Below are 20,377 nucleotides of genomic sequence, written 5' to 3'. Positions count from 1 at the left end.
CTTGGCTGTACATGGGGATCCAGCTGAGCTGAGAATGCTCAGGTCTTGGGCTCGGTCCGGTGACAAGGGTGCTGCTAGAGCCTCAGGAACAAGCTGTGCCTGCACAAATCCCCAAGGGGGGCCTACTGGGCTTCCCAGCACTGGGAATCTGGTAGGGACACATGCCCTACCGTGAGGGTAGGGGAGAGAACGGATCTACGAGAGAGACAGGATATAATCAGAAAGCTCTAATTTGCTAAGAGAAAGGAAGGCTCCTGAGGTCCCCAGAGGTCAAACCAGAGGTAAGCTGGCTCGTCGTGCTTCTTCGCGGAAAGCTCCCTCTTCCCACCATGACAACCTGCTCTGTGTCCAAGCAGAGGTGACACCCCTAACACACAGTGAGGACACAAGGTCCACCCTCCCACCCACCAATATGGCTAACCCGCTCAAGAGTGACCGCTCTGCATGCAAAAGAGGGGAGAAGCCACTGGAACATTTGTAGGCAGTCGCTGGGAGTGCAAAAGCGTGCGGGTGCGTAGGGAAGAGGGCTGATGGTTTCTTACAGAACCAAACTGGTAGCTATGCTATGACCCCTCAATTCTACTCCTAGTGACTTCCCCAAGAGGAAGACGTGTGTCCACGAGAAGCCGTGTTCAAGAAAGTCCACAGCAACTTAATTCAGTGCAGCCGGAAACTGGAATCGAGGCAGGTGCCCATGGATAGGACAGTGGATAAACCATGGGTTAGTCAGTCAGCAGAGCCATGTGCAGCAGCAGAGCCACCAAGCCTAGGTGCGCAACAATGGGACGAATCTCAGAGACGTCATGCGGAGTCCAAGAGTCGTCACACGATGGAATACCTATATAGGGCCTGACTCTGGCAAAACTAATCCAGACAGAAAAATAAAATCAGAAGAACTGATTAGTGCCACTATTATGGCTCTATCTATGGGGGTGGGGACGGACTTTGGCAAAGGCCACGTGGGAACGCGCTGGGCGCCGGGAGCATCCACACCCTGGGGACCCTCGAGGTGTGTGCAGCACCGTACACGCCGATGGTGCCTTCGAGGAAGCAGAAGGCCCGCAACCAATTACTGGCTTCTAGTTCAAGATACGCAAGCTGTGCTCTGGGAGGGAACTGACGTCTGCAGCTTACTCTGAATGGATCAAAGCAAAGGGGACAGAGAAACGCGTGGACATCAGGCTGGCTGTGTGATAAACTGAGTCCGGCAGAGGTCAATCACGGAATCGGGGTGGCGGGTGTGTGGGCGCTCGCTGCAAAATGCTTTCGATTTTTATGTACGTCTATAAATTTCCACAATAAAATAGGGGGCGTGTGGGGGGGTAAAACTGGAAGGCCACCCCGAAACTGCTCCATGTGACCAGCAAGCGGACCTGGTGGGTTTTCAGAGCTGCGGGCACAGACCCTTACAGATTCAGGAGGCTCCGGAGAGAGAGGAGGGGAGCAGAAAGCTTCTGAGGGCTCAGGGCTGGACCCAGGGCCTCCCAAGGCAGAGCTTCACTCTACACAGTCCGGGTCAGGACCAGTCACGGCGGCCTGGGTCTGCAGTCACCCCGTGCAAGGTGCAATTTCCTGTTCCTCGGGATGAAGCACCTCTTGGACTTGGAATTCCTCACCCTAAATAGCGTTAGGGTGAGTTACGTGTAAAATGAATCAGAAACAAGTGGATTAAGTTTCTCAGCACACATAGGGGCTTCAAGAACAAAATAGAAAGGGAGCGGGGTCTCTGTTTCCACCCGTGCACAAAACCACCGTTCAGGAGAAATACTTGATTGATTGGCTGATCGCAGTCCGGTACACCAAGGGCTTCTGGGGGCCTCCCCCCCTTTAATATGCAAACGACTGTGAAAAATATTTCTCCTCCTGGAAAGCAGAGGGGAAAGGAAATGCTTTGAAGCCCTCCTGGTTATTTAGTTATTTTTTTCAAAGGTAAGGCGGTATATTTTTATCCAGTATTAAATAAACATTTTTGAAATGGTATGTTCAAAGCGCTCAAGCCTCTGATGTTGGTTTGGGATGTTTTTTGTTTTGTGTTGTGGGGGCCGAGGGAGGATGGTGCTGCTCTCTTGCCAAATGTTCTAGAATCATGGAACATTAGACCCAGGAAGCCTGAGTGGCCAGGATGCTATTGCGGAGGAGACCGCAGCTCCGACGGGCTCTGGGGACCCGGCTCGAGAGGTAAGCAGTGACCCGGCGTGGTGGACGCCGGTGGTGGCCTGGCTTCTGGGGCCATGTGCAGAGCGTTCTAGTCTCCGCAGGGAATCGCCAGCTCTGGCTCTGAGCTGACGATCCTGGGGCCACCCTTCCTGGACATGTGAGTTTATAGGAATCGGTCTCCGCTAGGAATGATGGCAATGGCCATCTCCCCGGAGACACGCAGACACTCCACTAGTGCTTAGAGGTAAGGTAGGGTGAGGACATGGGAAGTCAATGAACCTTTATGAGAGAGTCGGGGCTCAGGAAAACAAAATCACACCTCTGAAGGATTTTTCTCAACTGGCCTAATTTAGACACAACATATACAAACACAACCCACAAAGATTATTTGGGCACAGAGCACGGGACAGTGGGATGGGAAGCATAATCATGGTCCTCAAATACTTAATGTTTGAGTAACAGCCCATAAATTCTTACTAAGCGAATTAACAAATAAATATAACGCACACTCGTCTATCACAGAAGTGGTAACGATTAGCATATAATCTTTCAGAAGGGATAGATTAGAGTAAAAAACAGCCAACACCATCAGCCGTCAGGGGCAGGGTCCCCTAGGGGACTGTGGCCTCCACTGTTAGTAACACTGTATGGACTTGGTTAGCTTTTGCCCATGGCCTTAAGAGAACAGAGTTATTAACCCCATTTTCTAGATTTAAGAAAACATTTTTTCAAAAAAGAGCAAAGGCTGTGCTCCGGGTCATGACATATCTTGCCTGCCTGGCTGTGCCCAGAAGAGTGAACTAGGGGCACCTGGGTGGCCTTAGTTGGTTGGGCGTCTGAGTCTCGGTTTTGGCTCAGGTCGTGATCTCAAAGTCATGAGATGGAGTCCAGCATCGGGCGGGGAGTCTGCTTGAGATTCACTCCCTCTCCCTCTGTCCCTCCCTGGCCCCACATGAGTGCATGTGCGTGCGCTCTCTCTCTCTCTCTCTCTCTCCCTCTTTCTCTCTCTAAAATAATAAATAAATCTTAAAAAAAAAGAGTGAACTAAAACCCTTACCCCAAAGTCTAATGGAGAGAGAGAGAGAGAGAGAGAGGCAATAATGCCAAAACAATAACAACAAAATTATATTGTGTTCTACTTTCTTTCCCCAAAGGGAATAGGCTTCCCTGATTTTTTTTGACATAAAATAATTCTCATCACAAAGTAGAAAATTAAAATCACCTATAATCACAGCACTCAGAGGTAATCTGTTCATCTTGTGTTAAAAATCCTTCCAAAAATTTTAAGTGTGCTCTTACGCTTTAAAAAACAAACAAAAACAACCTTTCATTTGGAGTAATACTAGATTCACAGACAAGTTGCAAAGATAGTACAGAGTACCTGTAGGCCCTTCACGCAGGGAAGAGCAAACGTCATGGGTATTTTATGTAACTACGGCACTTATGTCAAAACTAAGAAATTAAAAAAAAAAACTAAGAAATTCACATGGACATAATACTGTGAACTATGGCTTTCATGTCGGTTATCCCAGTTTTTCAACTGTCTTTGTTCTGTTTCAGGACCTAGTCTGGTGTACCATGCTATAGAGCTCAGAGTTTGCAAACAGATTTTTTTCACTGAACAGCACGCATCATGACGTATTTCGAAGTCAACAAAGAGAAATCTATAGCATTATTTTCAGTAGCTTCCTAGCACATATTCCACTCAACGGAGGGCCGATCCCCCCTCCCCTCAAAGGCTACTCCCATTTGCTTTTGGTTTCCTGCTGTTCCATAAATGCGAAAGCGCAAACCCATGCTGGGCATGTCTGATGATGGCCTCAGAATAAATTTCTAGAGGTGCACAGAGAGGGTGTCAAGGAGTGTGTCCTTCAAGGTGTTTCATCCATGTCGCCACACTCTCCTGCAGAAAGCCTGAGCCCATATGCCTTATCACCTTGTCACTTTAAATTCATTTGGACAATAAAAGATTCTTCTACACCTTACAGAGAAAACCATGGGACTGGAAAGAGTTAATGGACCCTCGGGATAGGCATTCCCCCCTCACACCGAAAACCAGACTCATCATTTCAAAGAGCCACTCAGAAATTAAACCTTCATTCCCTTTGGCTCAAGCTACTCCCACTCTCCCCTCTCCGGGTCTGACAGAGAGAGGGATCTTGGGATCTTTGGCATTTCAATCATGGAATTGCTTTTGGGGTGCAGGAGCAACCCCCACTGGGTTTAATTTCCTTCTCATCTCTCTGTAGTGTCTACAGGAGCTCCTGAAGCAAAGCCTGAGCAGGCCTGGGTAGTAATGCATGCAACAGGAAGGACAAAAGGATTTGGTAGTCAGCAAAGCTGTATGCCTTGTATTTTATTTTTATTTTTATTTTTTTAATGGTGCAAGAAATAGGGGGAGGGGTGGAGATTGCAAAATGGCCTGCATATCTAGCGCTGGCTGGGCTCTCAGTGAGCCGGACCAGGAACCTGCCCAGCATGCTAACTGGAGCCATCGTCTCCCTTTCCAAAAGAAGCCCATATTTTATTTTGAGACTCCTGTTCTTTGATGCAAAAACACTTTGTCCTCATGCTTTGCACTGTAAAATGTTATATATTTGAGAAGCCTGGAAAAGAGGGTGGCAGGGAAGGTTTAGAGAAACGGAGCCAGACCCCATGCTGGGGAATTCTTAAGTGCCATCCTGGCCTGCAAAAAAAGAAAAAAAAAAAAGAAAGAAAGAAAAAGAAAAAACAAGCTACTGGTCAGAGGGAATGCTCTTCCATGCCAAGCTCAGCTTGAATTAATACACAACACAACCTCTTAAAGGGGGAAACGCTGCTTTCAACTCAGAGCTTCTTCGCCTCAACGCAACTGATTCTAAACGACAGGAAGTTCAGAATATTCTGGGAGGAAAAGGGGCTGCAACATGAGATACTTTCTTCCCCCCAATGTTTGCAATCTTGTCGCTCTGCTCAAGGCCACACCTTCAGGTCAGGAGGGATCAAGTCTTTGCGGCAAAGGATGCCAGTTCATTTCCCCGAGAACAATGCCCAAGGTCTCCCGCTTGTCAGCTCCCTGGGGCCTCTGTGGTCTGGTTGTGTGGCTGCTAAAACCCATTTCGCTTTTGAATTCTGCCCAGAAACTACAGAAGGATCTTCCCAGGGAAGAAAAAAATCTAATTGGTTAAAGGGATGTAGGAGCTGCCCAGAAGAAACCACCCCCTCCCACCCACCCTTTCTGTACAGGGTCCCCTGGCTGTTAGGGAGGTGAGGTGGGATCTGGTTGCAAGGAAGGAGAAAAAAAAAAAAAAAAAAACCGGCTTTAAGATGAAGAGGACACTTTCCCTTGTTAGCTGATAAAATACTATAGTAATTCAATAGGAGCAGGGAAGCGCACAGAGACCTAAGCCTTCAAAGCCAAGGCCCCATTATCCAGAGTGTGTCTTCCAGGGCAAATGAAGCCAGCACGTTACTGCTAAGGGAGACTTGTCCGGCCAATTTGGAAATCTCTGACATTAGGTGACTCAACCTATCAACCTTACATTAAAACCCAAGCCACGACAAGATCAGACCTTGGATTTCTAACTGCCTGGGTGTACGTACGTGTGCCTTATCACGGAGCTGGAGTTTGTGAAGTGACCGCACATTAACCAGGGCCCTGAGCTGTAAGCAATACCCCTCAGTGTTGTGTGTGTTTGTTTTCTTTTAATTGTAAAGAGTTATGCATGCTCTGCAAGCACAAACTGTAAAGAGGGAGGATCCATGGACAGACCTTCGTACTGTAAATAAAACATGCTGCTGGAATCAAATAAAACTTGCAGCAAATTAGGCCTGACATTTAGGAATAACCAGGGTGTTACTGTGCTACATACAACTCCAGCATAAAAGACAAACCTCCTACAGAGGTGACTCAAAGTCAGCTCTGGTGTGGCATTGGGGGGAGCGGGGGTTGCGGAGGGCGGGAGCGGGAGGGAATGGGGGAGAGCAGAGAACTCACTCTAAGTCCCTCTAGAGACTGGATTACAGAGGCTTTAGCCAGGACTCCAGCTCGGGCAGCCTGGATTCAGAATGCCACCCCGGGGGCTGTGTCACAGGATAAACAAAACCACATGACTCCTTCTCTCAGGGTTTTGATTCCAGCCTCAGTAGGTGGCATGCTGAAGCCCACAGAGTTGGCCAGGGAGTGCCGGCTGGAAGGAAGGGGGTGGAGGACCTCAGAGGTCCCCTCCTGCCCCAAGTCACCAGGTCAGAGAAGCCGGCTGGGGGGGGGGGGGGGGGGTGTAATCCAAGGTCAGCAGGGCCCTTCCTCCTTTAAAGATGCTTTAAAGTTGCTTTCATATCACCTATAATCCCTCCAAGTCTGTATGCCCTTGCCTTTAAAGCAAACGTCTGTAGGGACTCTAGAACGTCTTCAGGACCTCAGAACTTGGTCTGGTTGTTCCATCCAGTGTACGGTTGACTTTCCAAGCCAGATCAATCACAGGAATGTGTGGAGTTATATATATGGACACGGGCTTCCAGAACACCCACCCCTGTCTCCCTTCACCTACTCTCAGGTTCCACTGCTCCCCACCACCCTCGCCCTGCCTGGCCTCGAGGAAGATGCGCCACTTCCCATATGCCAGCGCAGAAAGATCAGATGGCAATGTGGAACACAGGCCCCTTCAGGAGAGGAAATACAGGGGCAGCCAGAAGCCATCAAGTGGCAGCAGTGTTCAGTGCTCCCCGCATCCAGGCGGAGGGGAACAAGGAAGAAAGTGAAGTTGGGGGCAGGGGTCCTAATCCCAAGGCTGACTCTCAGTCTGTCCCTGCCTCTCGACCCTTCCAGAAGACAAGAGGAGTGATCTAACTCTGGGGTCCCTCTCATCAGCCCTCCTCACTGGGCCTACCCAGAGGTGGGCAGTGAGGGAGACAGAAGGGAAAGGCACGGCACCCCTGGATTGGCCACCCGAGCCTCTGGGCTACAGCAAAGAGCTGGTGCGAAGATCACAGCTAAGCCCCCCACGCCTGTCTCAAGACAGAGGTGAACTGGGCCACCCATGCTCAGAGGGCCTGACTCCACCTGTGCCCAGCCTAGGCAGGAGCTGGGGTCCACCACATGGCAGAAAGGCTGACTGCGGGGGCTCCGGGATCATTCATTTATGCTGGAAGATTCTGATACACTCGGACCCTCTCCCTTCCCTCATCCTGCTTGATTCCAGAGAAACCCCAGAGTGCTGCTGCTACTCTAGGCGGGGTCTCTTTAAGCAGCCACTGCCAACGCTGTGGGGGATTCATGGTGACTCAGCCCTGGCCCCGGAGAAGCTGGAGCCACTATCGCTCAGCCAGGATATGGCTGCAAGCCCACGAGCTGCTGCGAGGAGACAAAGCCATTCTCTGGAGCCTTCTAAAGCACCCTCCCTTCAGTTTGACAGGCATATTGCAGCCCCAGCCACGCTCCCCAAGTGGACATTCAAAGGCTGGCTGTGGTCTCTTGATGGCTTGAAGGCAAGACAATCGCCTGCCTCGGCCCCAGAAGGGAAGGCAGGCAGCCGCTGGGAAAGGCAGACGGGGGTCTCCGCTTCTGGGCCCCTCTTGTTTAAGGCAGCTCATCTGAGCGTGGATGGAGTTCTGCTTGTTTTCTCCTCAAGAGGCAGGGCCGGGGAAGGAACCAGCAAAGCGAGGGTAGGGAGCCTAGCACAAAGGTGGCCCCAGAAAGTTCAGGAGCCCCGCTCAGATGGCGACTGGCCTCTTTCCACCCGTTTCCAAGCAACACAACACGAAATCCACTGGAACGTTATCACCGAGCCGGTGAACTGGAAGGCACTGGGGGTCACTGGGGCTCACACCCCCACAGCACAGCGCCTAGAGGGCTCAGACACGGGGAGAAGAAGACACAGCCTCTGCCCAGAACCCAACGGCCCAGGAAGCTCCTTTTAGAGCTAATGAAGAAAATGAGGTCCAGTCTCTCGAAGGCAAGATGTTGTGATGGCCTGAGCCCCAGGCCTGTCCTTCCCATTTCATGGATCCCTGATGTGAGTAGTTTCGGGGCCTCCAGGTAAGCACTCACAGCCAGGGTCAGCCTCAGGAAGCCGTGGCAAGTCTACCTGGACCCAACCTGCTGACATACACGTTACGTCCTCCAGCTCAGCTCTCCGCTTACTATCTTCCTTAAGATGCCAGGGCAAACGCCCAGCAATTGTAGCTCATTTCTCCCCCAAGACAGAAATTCCCTTCGCCGGTCTTTATCGGTCTCCCCAGGACCACTCTCTAATTAGATCTGAAATAATTTCATCCCACGGGCTGGGCATCAAGCACTACCCTCCCAGTTGTGCAAATCTGCATGCGTACACGAGTCACGGTGCTCCCAACCAGATCTCAGGGATATTTTAGGAAAGGCGATTTGCATTAAAAATGAAAATCCAGGGATCCCTGGGTGGCACAGCGGTTTAGCGCCTGCCTTTGGCCCAGGGCGCGATCCTGGAGACCCGGGATCGAATCCCAGGTCGGGCTCCCGGTGCATGGAGCCTGCTTCTCCCTCTGCCTGTGTCTCTGCTTCTCTCTCTCTCTCTCTCTCTCTGTGTGACTATCATAAATAAATAAAAATTTTTAAAAAATGAAAATCCAGGGGCACCTGGGTGGCTCAGTAGTTGAGCGTCTGCCTTTGGCTCAAGGTGTGATCCCAGGGTCCTGGGATCGAGTCCCGCATTGGGCTCCTTGCATGGTACCTGCTTCTCCTTCTGCCTATGTTTCTGGCTCTCTTTGTGTCTCTCATGAATAAATAAAGTAAAAGATTAAAAAAAAATAGAAAATCCACTGAACAGCAAAGAGAGGTGACGTCAATTAGATCTCAATAAATCTGAGTTTATTGATATAAACCTGAGTTTAGAAAAGGTCTACAGAATAAATAAATAAATAATAACTAACTAAATAATAAAATAAAAAAAAAGAAAACAAAAGGTCTACAGGTTCATCCTTCCCAGAGAAAAAAATGAACACACATACACATACAATTAGGGAGAAAATAAGAAGGAAATCAAGCACCTCTTTGCTTGATTGAAATGTGAATGAAAAATCAAAAGCTCCCAAGAAGGCCTTCTGAGGAGCCTGCAGCTAGAACCCTGACCTATTTCTGCTCAGGTCTCCTGAAAGGCCCACGGAGCGCCAGCCAAGAATCAGGTGCCGTGCAAGGAGCATCCACGCCCTCTGCTCCTATCACAAGACACACACACAGGCTGAGGGCAAATGATTCACAGACGTGGGACCAAACCAAGAGGTTTCACAACAGCCAAGAAACAGAACCACCAATGCGCCCGCCGACATCCCCGCAGCCTGCCTCGCACAGTCACCTAGTAGGTGTTCAAGAAACTTCACAGGATTCCACTGGCCCCGTGTCAGGCTGCCATGTGAGGGACCGGGCGCTCGGGCAGCATCTCGACTCTCCCACACTTTCCGCAGGCCCTCCGTGTCACGTGTGATTAATGAGCGCCATGTCACCAACGTCCCAGGGGTCAGCCTACTGGAATGGAAACACGAATGAGTCGGGAATGGCCTTAGAATGGAGGAATTCCAAAAACGGTGAAGCGAGAGAAAAAAAAAATGGGGACATTTTGTTTTGTTGCTGACTTGAATAGGAGCAAGGTTTTCTCCTTGTCACAGGCCAAGCCATGACCCGGGTTTAGAGCTTTTCAGAATCCTGAAAACCGACAAACGCACCCAATTAAGTGCTGCCCCAAAGCCCTGTGCACTTTCTAGAAGCCGCCAGAAGTCTAGAATGGCAGAGGTTGATGTGGGGTGGGGTACTGATTAATTTATCCTGGATTTTATTAACAATAACCAATTACTGTACATGTCCTAAATGTCAAGCACTACACTCGGTGTAAAGTGATTTATGGCCAGTGCCGCATGCAATCACCATGTAATCATCATAGCCCCAAAGGAAAGGCATTGTCATCCCTATTTTACAGGTGGAAAAACTGAGCTCATGCGGCTAAGAGATGACATAGGGAAGACGCACATGCCCGGCTGACGCTGAAGCCCACACCCCTAACGTCGTTCCCCTGACTGATGAAAAAGCTGGGGCTCTTCCGTGCAACGTCCTGCGCTCACTGCCCCGAGAGGGAACTGGTCCCAGGACCCATCAGATTCCTGATCCAAAGGATGAAAAGAGAGTAGCACTTGGCTGGGATCGCGAGGATGGAGGCTGCTCGAGAGAGGTCCCCGTTTGCACGGTCTTCTCCATGCCCTGGGTGAGCTCCGGACTCGCCTCGGCCCAGCCACACAGGGAGGGAAGGCCCCGTGGCCTCACTAAAAGTCCCAACGGCCCCCCCAAGTAGACAGCGAACAGCTCTGGTGGGAAGGCCCCGGAATGGAGAGATCAGAGGCTCGAGGCGGCCACGAACAGGACCCAGAGGTTTCCCAGCAACTGTCCCACTGTCCCTTGAGGCAGTCCTCCCACCCTGAGCAGAAGACAAAAGTCAATCTCCAGGACCTCGAGAACCTCAGGCTAGGGGAAAGAGCCAACCACAAAAGGCCACGGATTGTGTGACCCTCTTTCCACGAAACCTGCAACAGCAACGGGAAAGGAGATGAGCAGTAGCCAGGGGCTCCTGGTGGGAGGGAGGCGTGGAGAATGACTACCTAACGGGTACGGGGTTTCCTTCTGGGGAAAGGGGTGGGGTGGGTTCCACAAGTTCTGGAACTAGATGGTGGTGAGGGTTGCACAACTCTGTGAGCAAATGCACCTGATGCCACTGAGCTGTGCGCTTCAAAATGACTACAACGATACATTTCACGTTCTACGTATTTTCCCGTAACATCATCATCAACAACAAGTGACTCCAAAGGATCCTTGAATTTATTCACCACAGCGGGAGACCAAACCATGGGGGCCAGGGATTGGCCTGGAGGAGACTCAGACCTGGATGTTCCCCGAAGCCCCTCAAAGGTATAAACTCGGGGCTCAAGGAGAGGCTGGGGCGGACGGAGAGCGGAGGAGGAGGGGTGTCAGGCCGCCAAGCAGAGGGCTGGCTCGGCTGGGAGGCAACGTGGGGGACCAGGCAGTCTCCCCCAGGCTGGGGCCCACCCGGCGGGCATCCTGGCTCCCTGCTCGGGGCTGGGGGCCCGGTGTCCTCGGTCTGCATCACAGAGTCAACAGCAATCTACCCGCACCGGGCAAACCGGGCAGCGGTAAGTGGCGGAACTCCGACAATATTTAATGACTTCGGGGGGGTGGGGAGGCTTTGCAGGGTGGAGGGGCAGCGAGCAAAGGAGCCAGAGAGCAAGCAGGCCACTCCAGGGGAAATTCCAGGGGGGGGAGATAAAAGGGGGCTGTAAAGCAATTTTGACAGGTTAACAGACAGGTAATATTCCAACGGTGTTTACTTAACCAGGCTAGCGCTCCATGCGGCAGCGATTAAGCCGAGGCACGGGAGCCTCAGCAACCAAGGGCTTCAGTGAAACAAAGATCTAGTCAGAGAAAACCAAATAACGGCCAGTCAGATGCTGGGCCTCCCCCCGCCCCAGCTCGGAAGCCACGGGAGATGCTTCCTGGAGATCAATCTGGAGAGATAGCATCCAGCGGGATGTGCTGCAGGGGCTGCCACCGGGGGCAGAGGGCCCGGCTTCTGACGCCTCCGTGGGAAGGGCGGGGCGCAGGCGACGGGGCCCAGATGCCTGTCCTCCCTCCCACTTCAAACCAGACCAGTTCTGCAGTCTCCTGGTCCTCGAAAGACAGCTCCCTGGTCCCACCCACTGTCCCAGGGCCCCAGCCAGCACTGAAACTCAGGCCGGCTCCCAAACCCCAAATACCGCCCGCCCTCCCCCCCCCAGCCTTCAAAGGCCCCTGCGCCTCCTTATCTCCTCGCTGTAATCCATGGGGTAAGTTCCCTAACCTCCCTGGGCCTCGATTTCCTCATCTGTCGAATGGGACAGTAGTTTCCCACAAAGCCATGTAACGAATGCATTACTTTATCATCAATCCTGTGTTAATGTAGTTAATGCAAATATTAGTAATGTTTAATACATCATTAAATAACTACGAGGAATCAATAAACAACACAAGGGTTACATGAAGCACACTGCCGAGATCACAGTAGGTACTTGATACATTTTTTTTTAAAGATTTTATTTATTGATTCGTAAGAGACGTAGAGAGAGAGGCAGAGACAGAGGCAGAGGGAGAAGCAGGCTCCCTGCAGGGAGCCCGACGTGGGACTCGATCCCAGGTCTCCAGGATCACGCCCTGATCCAAAGGCAGACACTCAGCCACTGAGCCACCCAGGGGCCCCTACTCCATACATTTTAGTTCCCTGTTACAACTGCCGGTACCACCCACCTGCCCAGATGCCAAATACAGTAGAATAACTAACAGGCTAAAAGGTGCTTATTTTTTTTTTAAACATGTTAAGGTTGTTCTATATTCACCCCTATTCTCATAGAATGGGGAGAAAGCTCCTCATGGGCACTAGAAGAGGTGTCACCTTGGCTTAGGTACCAGAGTGAGACACCTAAGACACTCTCCGCGCTCTGAGCGCTTGGCATCCACGCCGAGCAACTTGATAGGACTCCATGTGCTCTGTTCCTGGGAGGACGTGAAAGTGTTCAAAGCCACTGAACCACCACATCATGGGTGCCAAAATTCTGACTTCATTTCCTACAGGGTTCCCTGGCCTGTGTTACAGGACACTATTTTGAGGTTGGATTATATATTTTCAGGTTATTTGGAAAATCATTGTGGCTTTAAATAATAAAATTCGGAGTGACATCTGTCAGCCCTGATTACCATGAGTCTGCTAAGCAGTGTGTTCTTTCTTTTTCATTTTTAAAAGTGCAATGAAGTAAGTGTTACCTAGAAGGGTTCGTTAGAGTCTTCAGGGTTGTGTATTCAACACTCTCTTTCAAACAGGTCCCAAAGGCGTGTACCAGAGACCGTGCTACAGGCTGGAGGTGGTATGGCCAAGAGTTGAGCTGGAAAACACTGCCAGAACCATGGTGCGGGGATCAGACACCAAAGAACCATAGGGGCATCTGGTCAACCTCTTGCATTTCATCAATGGGGAAACAGAGGCCCCAGGATGGAGAGGCAGGTCTTCCCAAGGTGCATCCAGCACTTTCCAGGTTATCCGTCACTCATTTTGCCTTGTTGCATGACTTTGAGCAGCACCTCAATGCGGTTTGTCTCTTATGGGCCAAGAAATCGTCCCACAAAAGGGTTCCTTCACATGAATCTCTGCCCCAACTCTTATTTTCAGGGTGCAATCAGTATCCCTATTCAGAAAAGTGCACCTTTAAGACTCCCTCTACCTATTGATCATGTGAGCTTTACCTAGTCTGGGACGGGTGGTCTGGGAACTAGCTGTGGCTGTCACCGCTTTAGTCCCAAGGGGAAGGTGCCATTTGCCAAAAGAACTTGGAATGTCTGGGTTCAGATAGTCTCTTTTTGTCAGAGAGCAGGGACCCCTGCACCAAAGATCTACCAAAAGCCATCTGCCCCATGTCACCGGTGTCCCCCCTGCCCCCACCCAAGTATCTATAACCTGTTGATCAACCACCAAGCCCTGAGTATCTATAACCTGTTGATATTCTCCTTTGATAGAGAAAACTACAGAAGCACAGAAAGATTGTTTGCATCCAGGTCTTGAAGTGATAATATCTGTGAGCATCAAGATTGCACTGGACACTCATCCAAAAGAGACAAAGAGGGACACCTGGTGGCTCAGTGGTTGAGTGTCTGCTTTCAGCTCAGGTCATGATGCCGAGGTCCTGGGATCGAGTCCCACATCAGGGTCCCCACGGGGACCCTGCTTCTCCCTCTGCCTATGTCTCCACCTCTCTCTCTCTCTCTGTCTCTCACGCATCAATCAATAATTTTTTTTTTTTTTAGGGATCCCCGGGGGGCTCAGCAGTTTGGAGCCTGCCTTCAGCCCAGGGTGTGATCCTGAAGTCCCGGGATCAAATCCCACATCAGGCTCCCTGCAGGGAGCCTGCTTCTCCCTCTGCCTGTGTCTCTCATGAATAAATAAACAAAATCTTCAAAATATATTTTTTCTCAAAAAGGGAGAGGACAAAGAGGTGCTAAGAGTCAAAACAGCTTCTTTCTTTCTTGCTTTTTGGTGGAGGGAAAGGGAGAGAAGGGGAGGCTGCATAGTGCAAATTGGCCTCTGAGCATGAAAATAATCTGGAGGTATGATTTCACAGAATCCTCTTTTTTCCCCAGAAAAGTTTGATCAACATACACTTAATCTGAAATTTTGTTCACCTCTCTCTCACTGGGATGCTAATGCATTGCCTAGAAAAAGGAACCCATTGATGATTATTTGATGAAGAGAGGAATGGATTTGGAAGGTAAGCCTTTCAGGGAAGACCAGGAGGTGGATTAGTGCACGTGACCCGAGCACGCATTTCCTTGTACAGATCAAGGGGCTGAAGATGGGCTGGGAGTTCCATTTGAACTGACAGGAAATCCTGTTTAAAAGGTTTCTGGGCTCAGGGACAACTGGGTGGCTCAGTCCGTTAAGCATCTGCCCTGGGCTCAAGTCATGATCTCAGGGTCCTGGGATCAAGCCACATGTCGGGCTCCTGCTTGCTCTCTCACTCTCTCTCAAGTAAGTAAATAAAATCTTTGGGGGAAAAAAAGGGTTTACGGGCTTTGAACCATCCTTCCCTATGAAGACCTCTATGACGTGGGAGGAGGGTAGGAATATTCTTCCCATGTGACCAAGGAGAAAACTAGGGAGTACAATGAAGAGCCTCTCTAGAGTCTTAAAATGAATTAACAGAAGAACTGGGCCTGGCTTTTGGCTTGTTCACTTTCTTTCTTTTGTATTTTCAATTCCCTTAAAATAGTGCTTTAGTCTCTCTCTAAAAAAAAAAAATCTATCTATATCTATATATGGATATATATCTTAAACATCACATTAAAAGTCTCCAGACAATATTTATTTAGGGGACAATGACCCCACATGCCACCAGCCTTGCCAATAGCCTACACCTAAGACACATCATTGTTTGTGCTTTGAAGCCCACGAAAACAATCCTAGTCATATTTCTATAAATCTAGGAAAGGTGGCTTGCCAAAAGAAGAGAAGTATTAGACCATACCTCAAAGCATTCTGTGCAACAAACGTGGGAAATGAGGAGTTTGAGGGGTTGTTTCCCCCCAAAGAGCTCAGCTTCACCCATACATGCTTCTGCTTCTCCATCTGAAACACAGAAGCCACACCTGGAAGCCCCCCAACAAGGTAACAGGCGTGTAGTCAAGAATGCAGTAGGTGCTCCAGACATGTGAGAATAAGAAGACTGGGTCTGTGATGTCCTTGCATTAAAAACTAGGTTCTAAATATGGTCTGTCGCGGGCAGCCTGGGTGGCTCAGCAGTTTAGCGCCGCCTTCGGCCCAGGATGTGATCCTGGAGACCCGGGGTCGAGTCCCAGGTCGGGCTCCCTGCATGGAGCCTGCTTCTCCCTCTGCCTGTGTCTCTGCCTCTCTCTCCTCTCTGTGTTTCTCATGAATAAATAAATAAATCTTAAATAAATAAATACATAAATGTCCATAAGGGAACATTATTCAGCCCTGAAAAGGAAGGGAATTCTAACACATGCTGCAATGTGGGTAAACCCTGAGGACGTTACGCTCGGGGAAATAAGTTAGTCACAAAAGGGCAAATATTGTCTGATTCCATTTAAATGAGGCACTTAGAATAGTCAAATCATAGAGAAAACACAGTGGAATGGTGGTTGACGGGGCACTGGGAATGGAGAGCTACTCTTTAACAGGGACAGAGTTTCAGTTTTGCAAGATGGTAAAAGTTTTGTGGGGGGATGGTGGTGATGTTTGCACAACAACGTGAACGTCCTTAATGACACCAAATGGTACACATAAAAAGGGTTAAAATGGTTCATTTTATATTAAGTATGTTACCACAACTCTAGGTAAATAAATAGTGAAAGAAAGAATCCTCTAAGCTCAAAGAGAAAGCTACATTTTTCAACCACCTTATTCCCGATAGGGCAAGAAGCAGGAAAGTCCTTCAAAAGACGCCAATTCCAAGTCTTGGTGCTTATACCCCCCGCGTCTCTAACATCACAAACACGAGACAAGGAGATAACACGCGGGGCACTAACCCCCTCCCGGCATCCTGACACTTCTCTCATTTCGTCAACCGATCACCTGCAGCTCACCAGAAAGCAGGCTGCAGAGCTGGACACAAACGGACCCATGAAGCTCAACAGCGATGGTGGCACATGAATGGTCCCAAGTCCAACTACCTGCCGCTCTTTAAAGGAGCCAGAGGAAAATCAATTAAAAACCAAGAAAGGAGAACAAAACAAGCGAGGACAAGCGACAGAGGTCAGGTAAAGCACTCCGGTGTCCAGGAGGAAGGCTTCCAGCCGGAGAGACGTGGCAACCAGAGTGGAATGAGCTGGAATGGGGCTTCCTCTTGTCCCACAGGGTGGGCAGGAGTTCTCCACAGAGGACTACAGATCGTCGGCCCCCATGGTCTGCCAAGTGGATCCAAGCAAAAGAAAAATGTGTTTAACCAGAGATACAGGATCGGAAGGGCGGCCGGCTCTTAAAACCTGGGCCATGAACGCACGCAAGGGTTGGTTTTGCCCTTAAAGGAAATAAAATTTATAGTTTGTCAGATAAGTAGAAAGGAAAACCATCCGGATAGAAACCCAGCCAGATAAAAGTCTACACACGAGCAAAACAGTTTTCTTAAAACAGTGTCTAAATATCTCAGCCAAAGAAAGGTCCTGGGATCCACCAAGATTCATGCGACCTCAAAATGTAGCTCCATTTTAATTTCCTTTTAGACACATCTCCACAAGAAGCCAATGCTTCTCTCTTTGTTGGCCGGGCTCATCTGCTGACCATCTAGCTGTGAGCGTGAGAGCCTTCCTTTCCACAACAGAACACTACAATTAACCACGAAATGTTTATCTGTGGGAAGTGGGGAGGGATTGGCAAGACAGCACCTTCCAGATTGCTGGAAATAGTCTGTATCTTGATTTGGATGGTCGTTACGCGGAGGCATGCGTATGTAAAAACTCATTAAGCTCTACATTTCATATTTGTTTATTTTATACGCGGTATTCTTTAATAAAAGGTCTACGCACAGAGATTTTTTATTTCTTTTTTTTTTCCACATACACAGATTTTTTTTGTAAGCCCCACAGGTTTATTTCACGCCCAACGAGAGCCAAGCCGTTTGTTAGAAAAGGTTCCAATCAACAGTTAATGCATTCTCCCAAGCTCCTACCTCCCCTCCCCTGAGCCCCACACTCCTGTTATCCAAGCTGGCTCTACCAACAGGTCACCTGGACGAAGGAAAGTTAATCGAGACCGTAGTCAAGCAGCTTATTTCCTGTTTGGATGGGTTTTGCAAGGCAGTAGATGGAAGCACATGACAAAAGGAACTAGAGATTCTCACCAAACTCTCCCCTAATTCGTGCTGAAATCTGTCACTCAAGAACTGTAACAAAGGTGGTTCTCTTCTTGCGTCATAGGAGGACGTGGCATACACATTCTCTTCCCAACATGGCAACCTTTCAGGTAGCAAAATCCATACGTATTGTCTCATTTAGATGATTCACTCATTCAACACATAAGATATATCAGATGACCGCGATATGACAACTCTTTCTTTCGCAGTATGATTTATCACGCCCCCCCCTCCCTGAGCTGGCCACCCTCCTCCTAATACACACTCCAATTTATAGGACCCCGAAATAACCAACTACCCTTAGAGCTCTGTGTGGCCCAGAATTGTTTGACTACACTTTTCATTATCTGGACACTGTTGACTCTCTTGATGCTTGATAAAAATATCAGCTTGATATATTAATCATATGACTGACTTCCAAAGAATCACTCCTTCTCCCTTATACAATTGTGTAGGACCTAACATTGCGGAGTTGCGTCTTTGTTGGTTTCAGCCCATGGTTTCTACCCTTTGTGGGCCATTTTTGAACCCAAACTCTGGTGTGACAGCTGTACTCTTAGCCTGGGGCCATCTTTGTCTATGAAAGCTCCAGCCTTACCAACCCCTCCCCCAAAAAAAGGAAAGCTCCAGCCTTCACCCAAGCAACACGCCAGCAGCTACTGCAGATGCCCACATGGTGGAAAACTAGTTCACCCATCTGCACAACTGGGGATGCAAATGCACCTGAGGCTTCTTACCATCCAGAAGCACACCAAAAAGAACCATCGTATTTCCTGAAATCAGGACACTTGGCTGCCTGCCGCATTTCTCAGCCCCGTACAACCGTCGGAAGTGTGAGCAAGGTTCCAGACTCCCTTTCTCCACCTCCATCACCACCACTCATCCCCCCGCCACACAACCAGGAAACTGTTGTCTTGGTCTCATGTACGTTCCTCTTCTGTGTGCCCGGTGGTCTTGCTAACGTTCCTTCCGGGAAATGGAATGCTTTCATTTTATGTAGTGACCATCCTGGTGTGGGTCACGCTCAGCGCTTGGCTCAGTACAAGCACGTGTCTGATTCAGACCCAGAGTCCGGCTCCAGGGCTGGGGTTCAGAGTTGGCTCCATAAGCATCTCCGCAGAAAGGGATGGGCCCTGGGAAGATGGGGAGCCCGATGCGGGACTCGATCCCAGGACCCCAGGACCACGACTTGAGTCAAAGGAAGCCAGAAGGCTGGCTCTGGGGTGTAGACACAGAGGTCTCCCTGAGACGGATCCATCTCATGCCCAGCTCCCTCTGTGATCACCTTTCATCTTGCCTGAACTCACAGGCCCCCCTCTCACGCCCGGCACTCCACCAACTACCTTTGCCCACTTTCCCGATGTCATCTTGCTTCTAAGTAGCCCTTGCAGTCCATCTACCTAACCTGGGAAGTGTCCCCCACTCCTTGTCCCCCTCAACTCCATACCCACCTATAGAACACACCTGCACCCACAGAAAGGAAACACAGTACTGCGCTGCCCAGGGGTCCTGGATCTGAGATCCTGCAGAGCTCGCCTCACCTTTCCCTCCGCGGTCTCAACTCCCAGGCCGCTCCCTCACAAACCCAATAGCTTCCATTTATTTGATGTGTCTTCAGCTCAGAGCCACTGATCTGGAGCCTCTTCCCCCTCCCACCCCACCCCTGCCTCCCCACCCCCACCCCACAGCCCTCCCGCCCCAGCAAAGTATCATGCACTCTCTTTGCCTGGCATTCTCCCAGACAGCTAGGGAAGCAGCGTCCCTCTTGGGTTCATCCCATCTCTGGTGTAACAACTCTCTTAGAGGTCATGCGCGGCCTGGATCTCTCTGGCAGGGCCCATCTCCGTCCTGTCACCCCCCACGTGTTGTCCCTGCCCCTGTGGCTCACCTGTGTCATCCTCCCTTCTTGGAAGCCCGACCTGGTGCACACCAGCCACCCATCAGCTGGTGCTCCTGTCTGCTCTCACCTCCCGCATGCCATCCTCAGCTCGTCACCCACCGCACCTCCTGGTAACCGTGGCCATCATCCCCCTAACAGCACCCCACCCAGCACCCCTGTCCCAAGTGCTTCGTGATCATTACCCCATTAATCCTCATAAGTGTGTGTGCTAACTATAATCTGCCCATCGTACAAGTGAAGAGACAGAGACAGAGAAGCTAAATACCTTGCCTAAAGGTGCACAGCTAATGTCTAGATTGTACACTTGGAGAGAGTGTTTCGACTTCTCTGACTTACGTAATATTTCATTCATTCAATGGGCATTGACGTTTCTGAAGGAAGGGAAAAGACTCCAGATGCATGCAGGCTTTGCACTGTGCCACCCCGGACTATTATCCCGGCCTTGCTTCCATCTGGGGGATGCTGCTTCCACGTGGTGGCCCTCCTGGAGGGCCTGTCTCTGCTTGTAAACTGGGGACAATCTGACCTACCTCCCAGGGTCCTCTGGGTGCTCAGTGAGATAACGCTTCTGAGCCCAGGGCTCAGTACACCATAGGTGCTCAAACAATGCTCACTCTAATTACTACAGCTGCTCACAAAGGCCAGTCCCCAGCGCAGCCCCTCCAACAGCGCAGCCCCTCCAACCCTTCTGGTGGCCTCAGAAACCTACAGGTGGGGCAGTCCAGTTGGCTGAGTGGTTTAGCACCACCTTCGGCCCAGAGTCTGATCCTGAAGACCCGGGATTGAGTCCCACGTCGGGTTCCCTGCGTGGAGCCTGCTTCTCCCTCTGCCTGTGTCTCTGCCTCTCTCTCTCTCTCTTTCTCTCTCTCTCTCTCTCTCTCTCACACACACACACACGAATGAATAAAAAAAAAAAAA

The 20,377-nt window shown here is 50.1% G+C and overlaps 1 protein-coding gene across 1 annotated transcript in view; it reads right to left on the bottom strand.

Annotated features, from left to right (window-relative positions):
- The window catches only part of LOC119873395 (translation initiation factor IF-2-like), a 176,480-nt gene that overhangs the window by 106,503 nt on the left and 49,600 nt on the right, over positions 1 to 20,377 (bottom strand). Inside the window, exon 2 of the mRNA XM_038549492.1 lies at positions 9,465 to 9,634. Within this exon, the coding sequence (XP_038405420.1) occupies positions 9,465 to 9,634 (170 nt within the window). The remainder of the gene's footprint in view (positions 1 to 9,464; positions 9,635 to 20,377) is intronic.

Source organism: Canis lupus, chromosome 9 (assembly GCF_011100685.1).
Source record: "Canis lupus familiaris isolate Mischka breed German Shepherd chromosome 9, alternate assembly UU_Cfam_GSD_1.0, whole genome shotgun sequence".
NCBI classification, from domain to species: domain Eukaryota; kingdom Metazoa; phylum Chordata; class Mammalia; order Carnivora; family Canidae; genus Canis; species Canis lupus.
The sequence above is the reverse complement of the archived record's forward strand: the minus strand, read 5'-3'. Positions and strand labels throughout refer to the sequence as shown.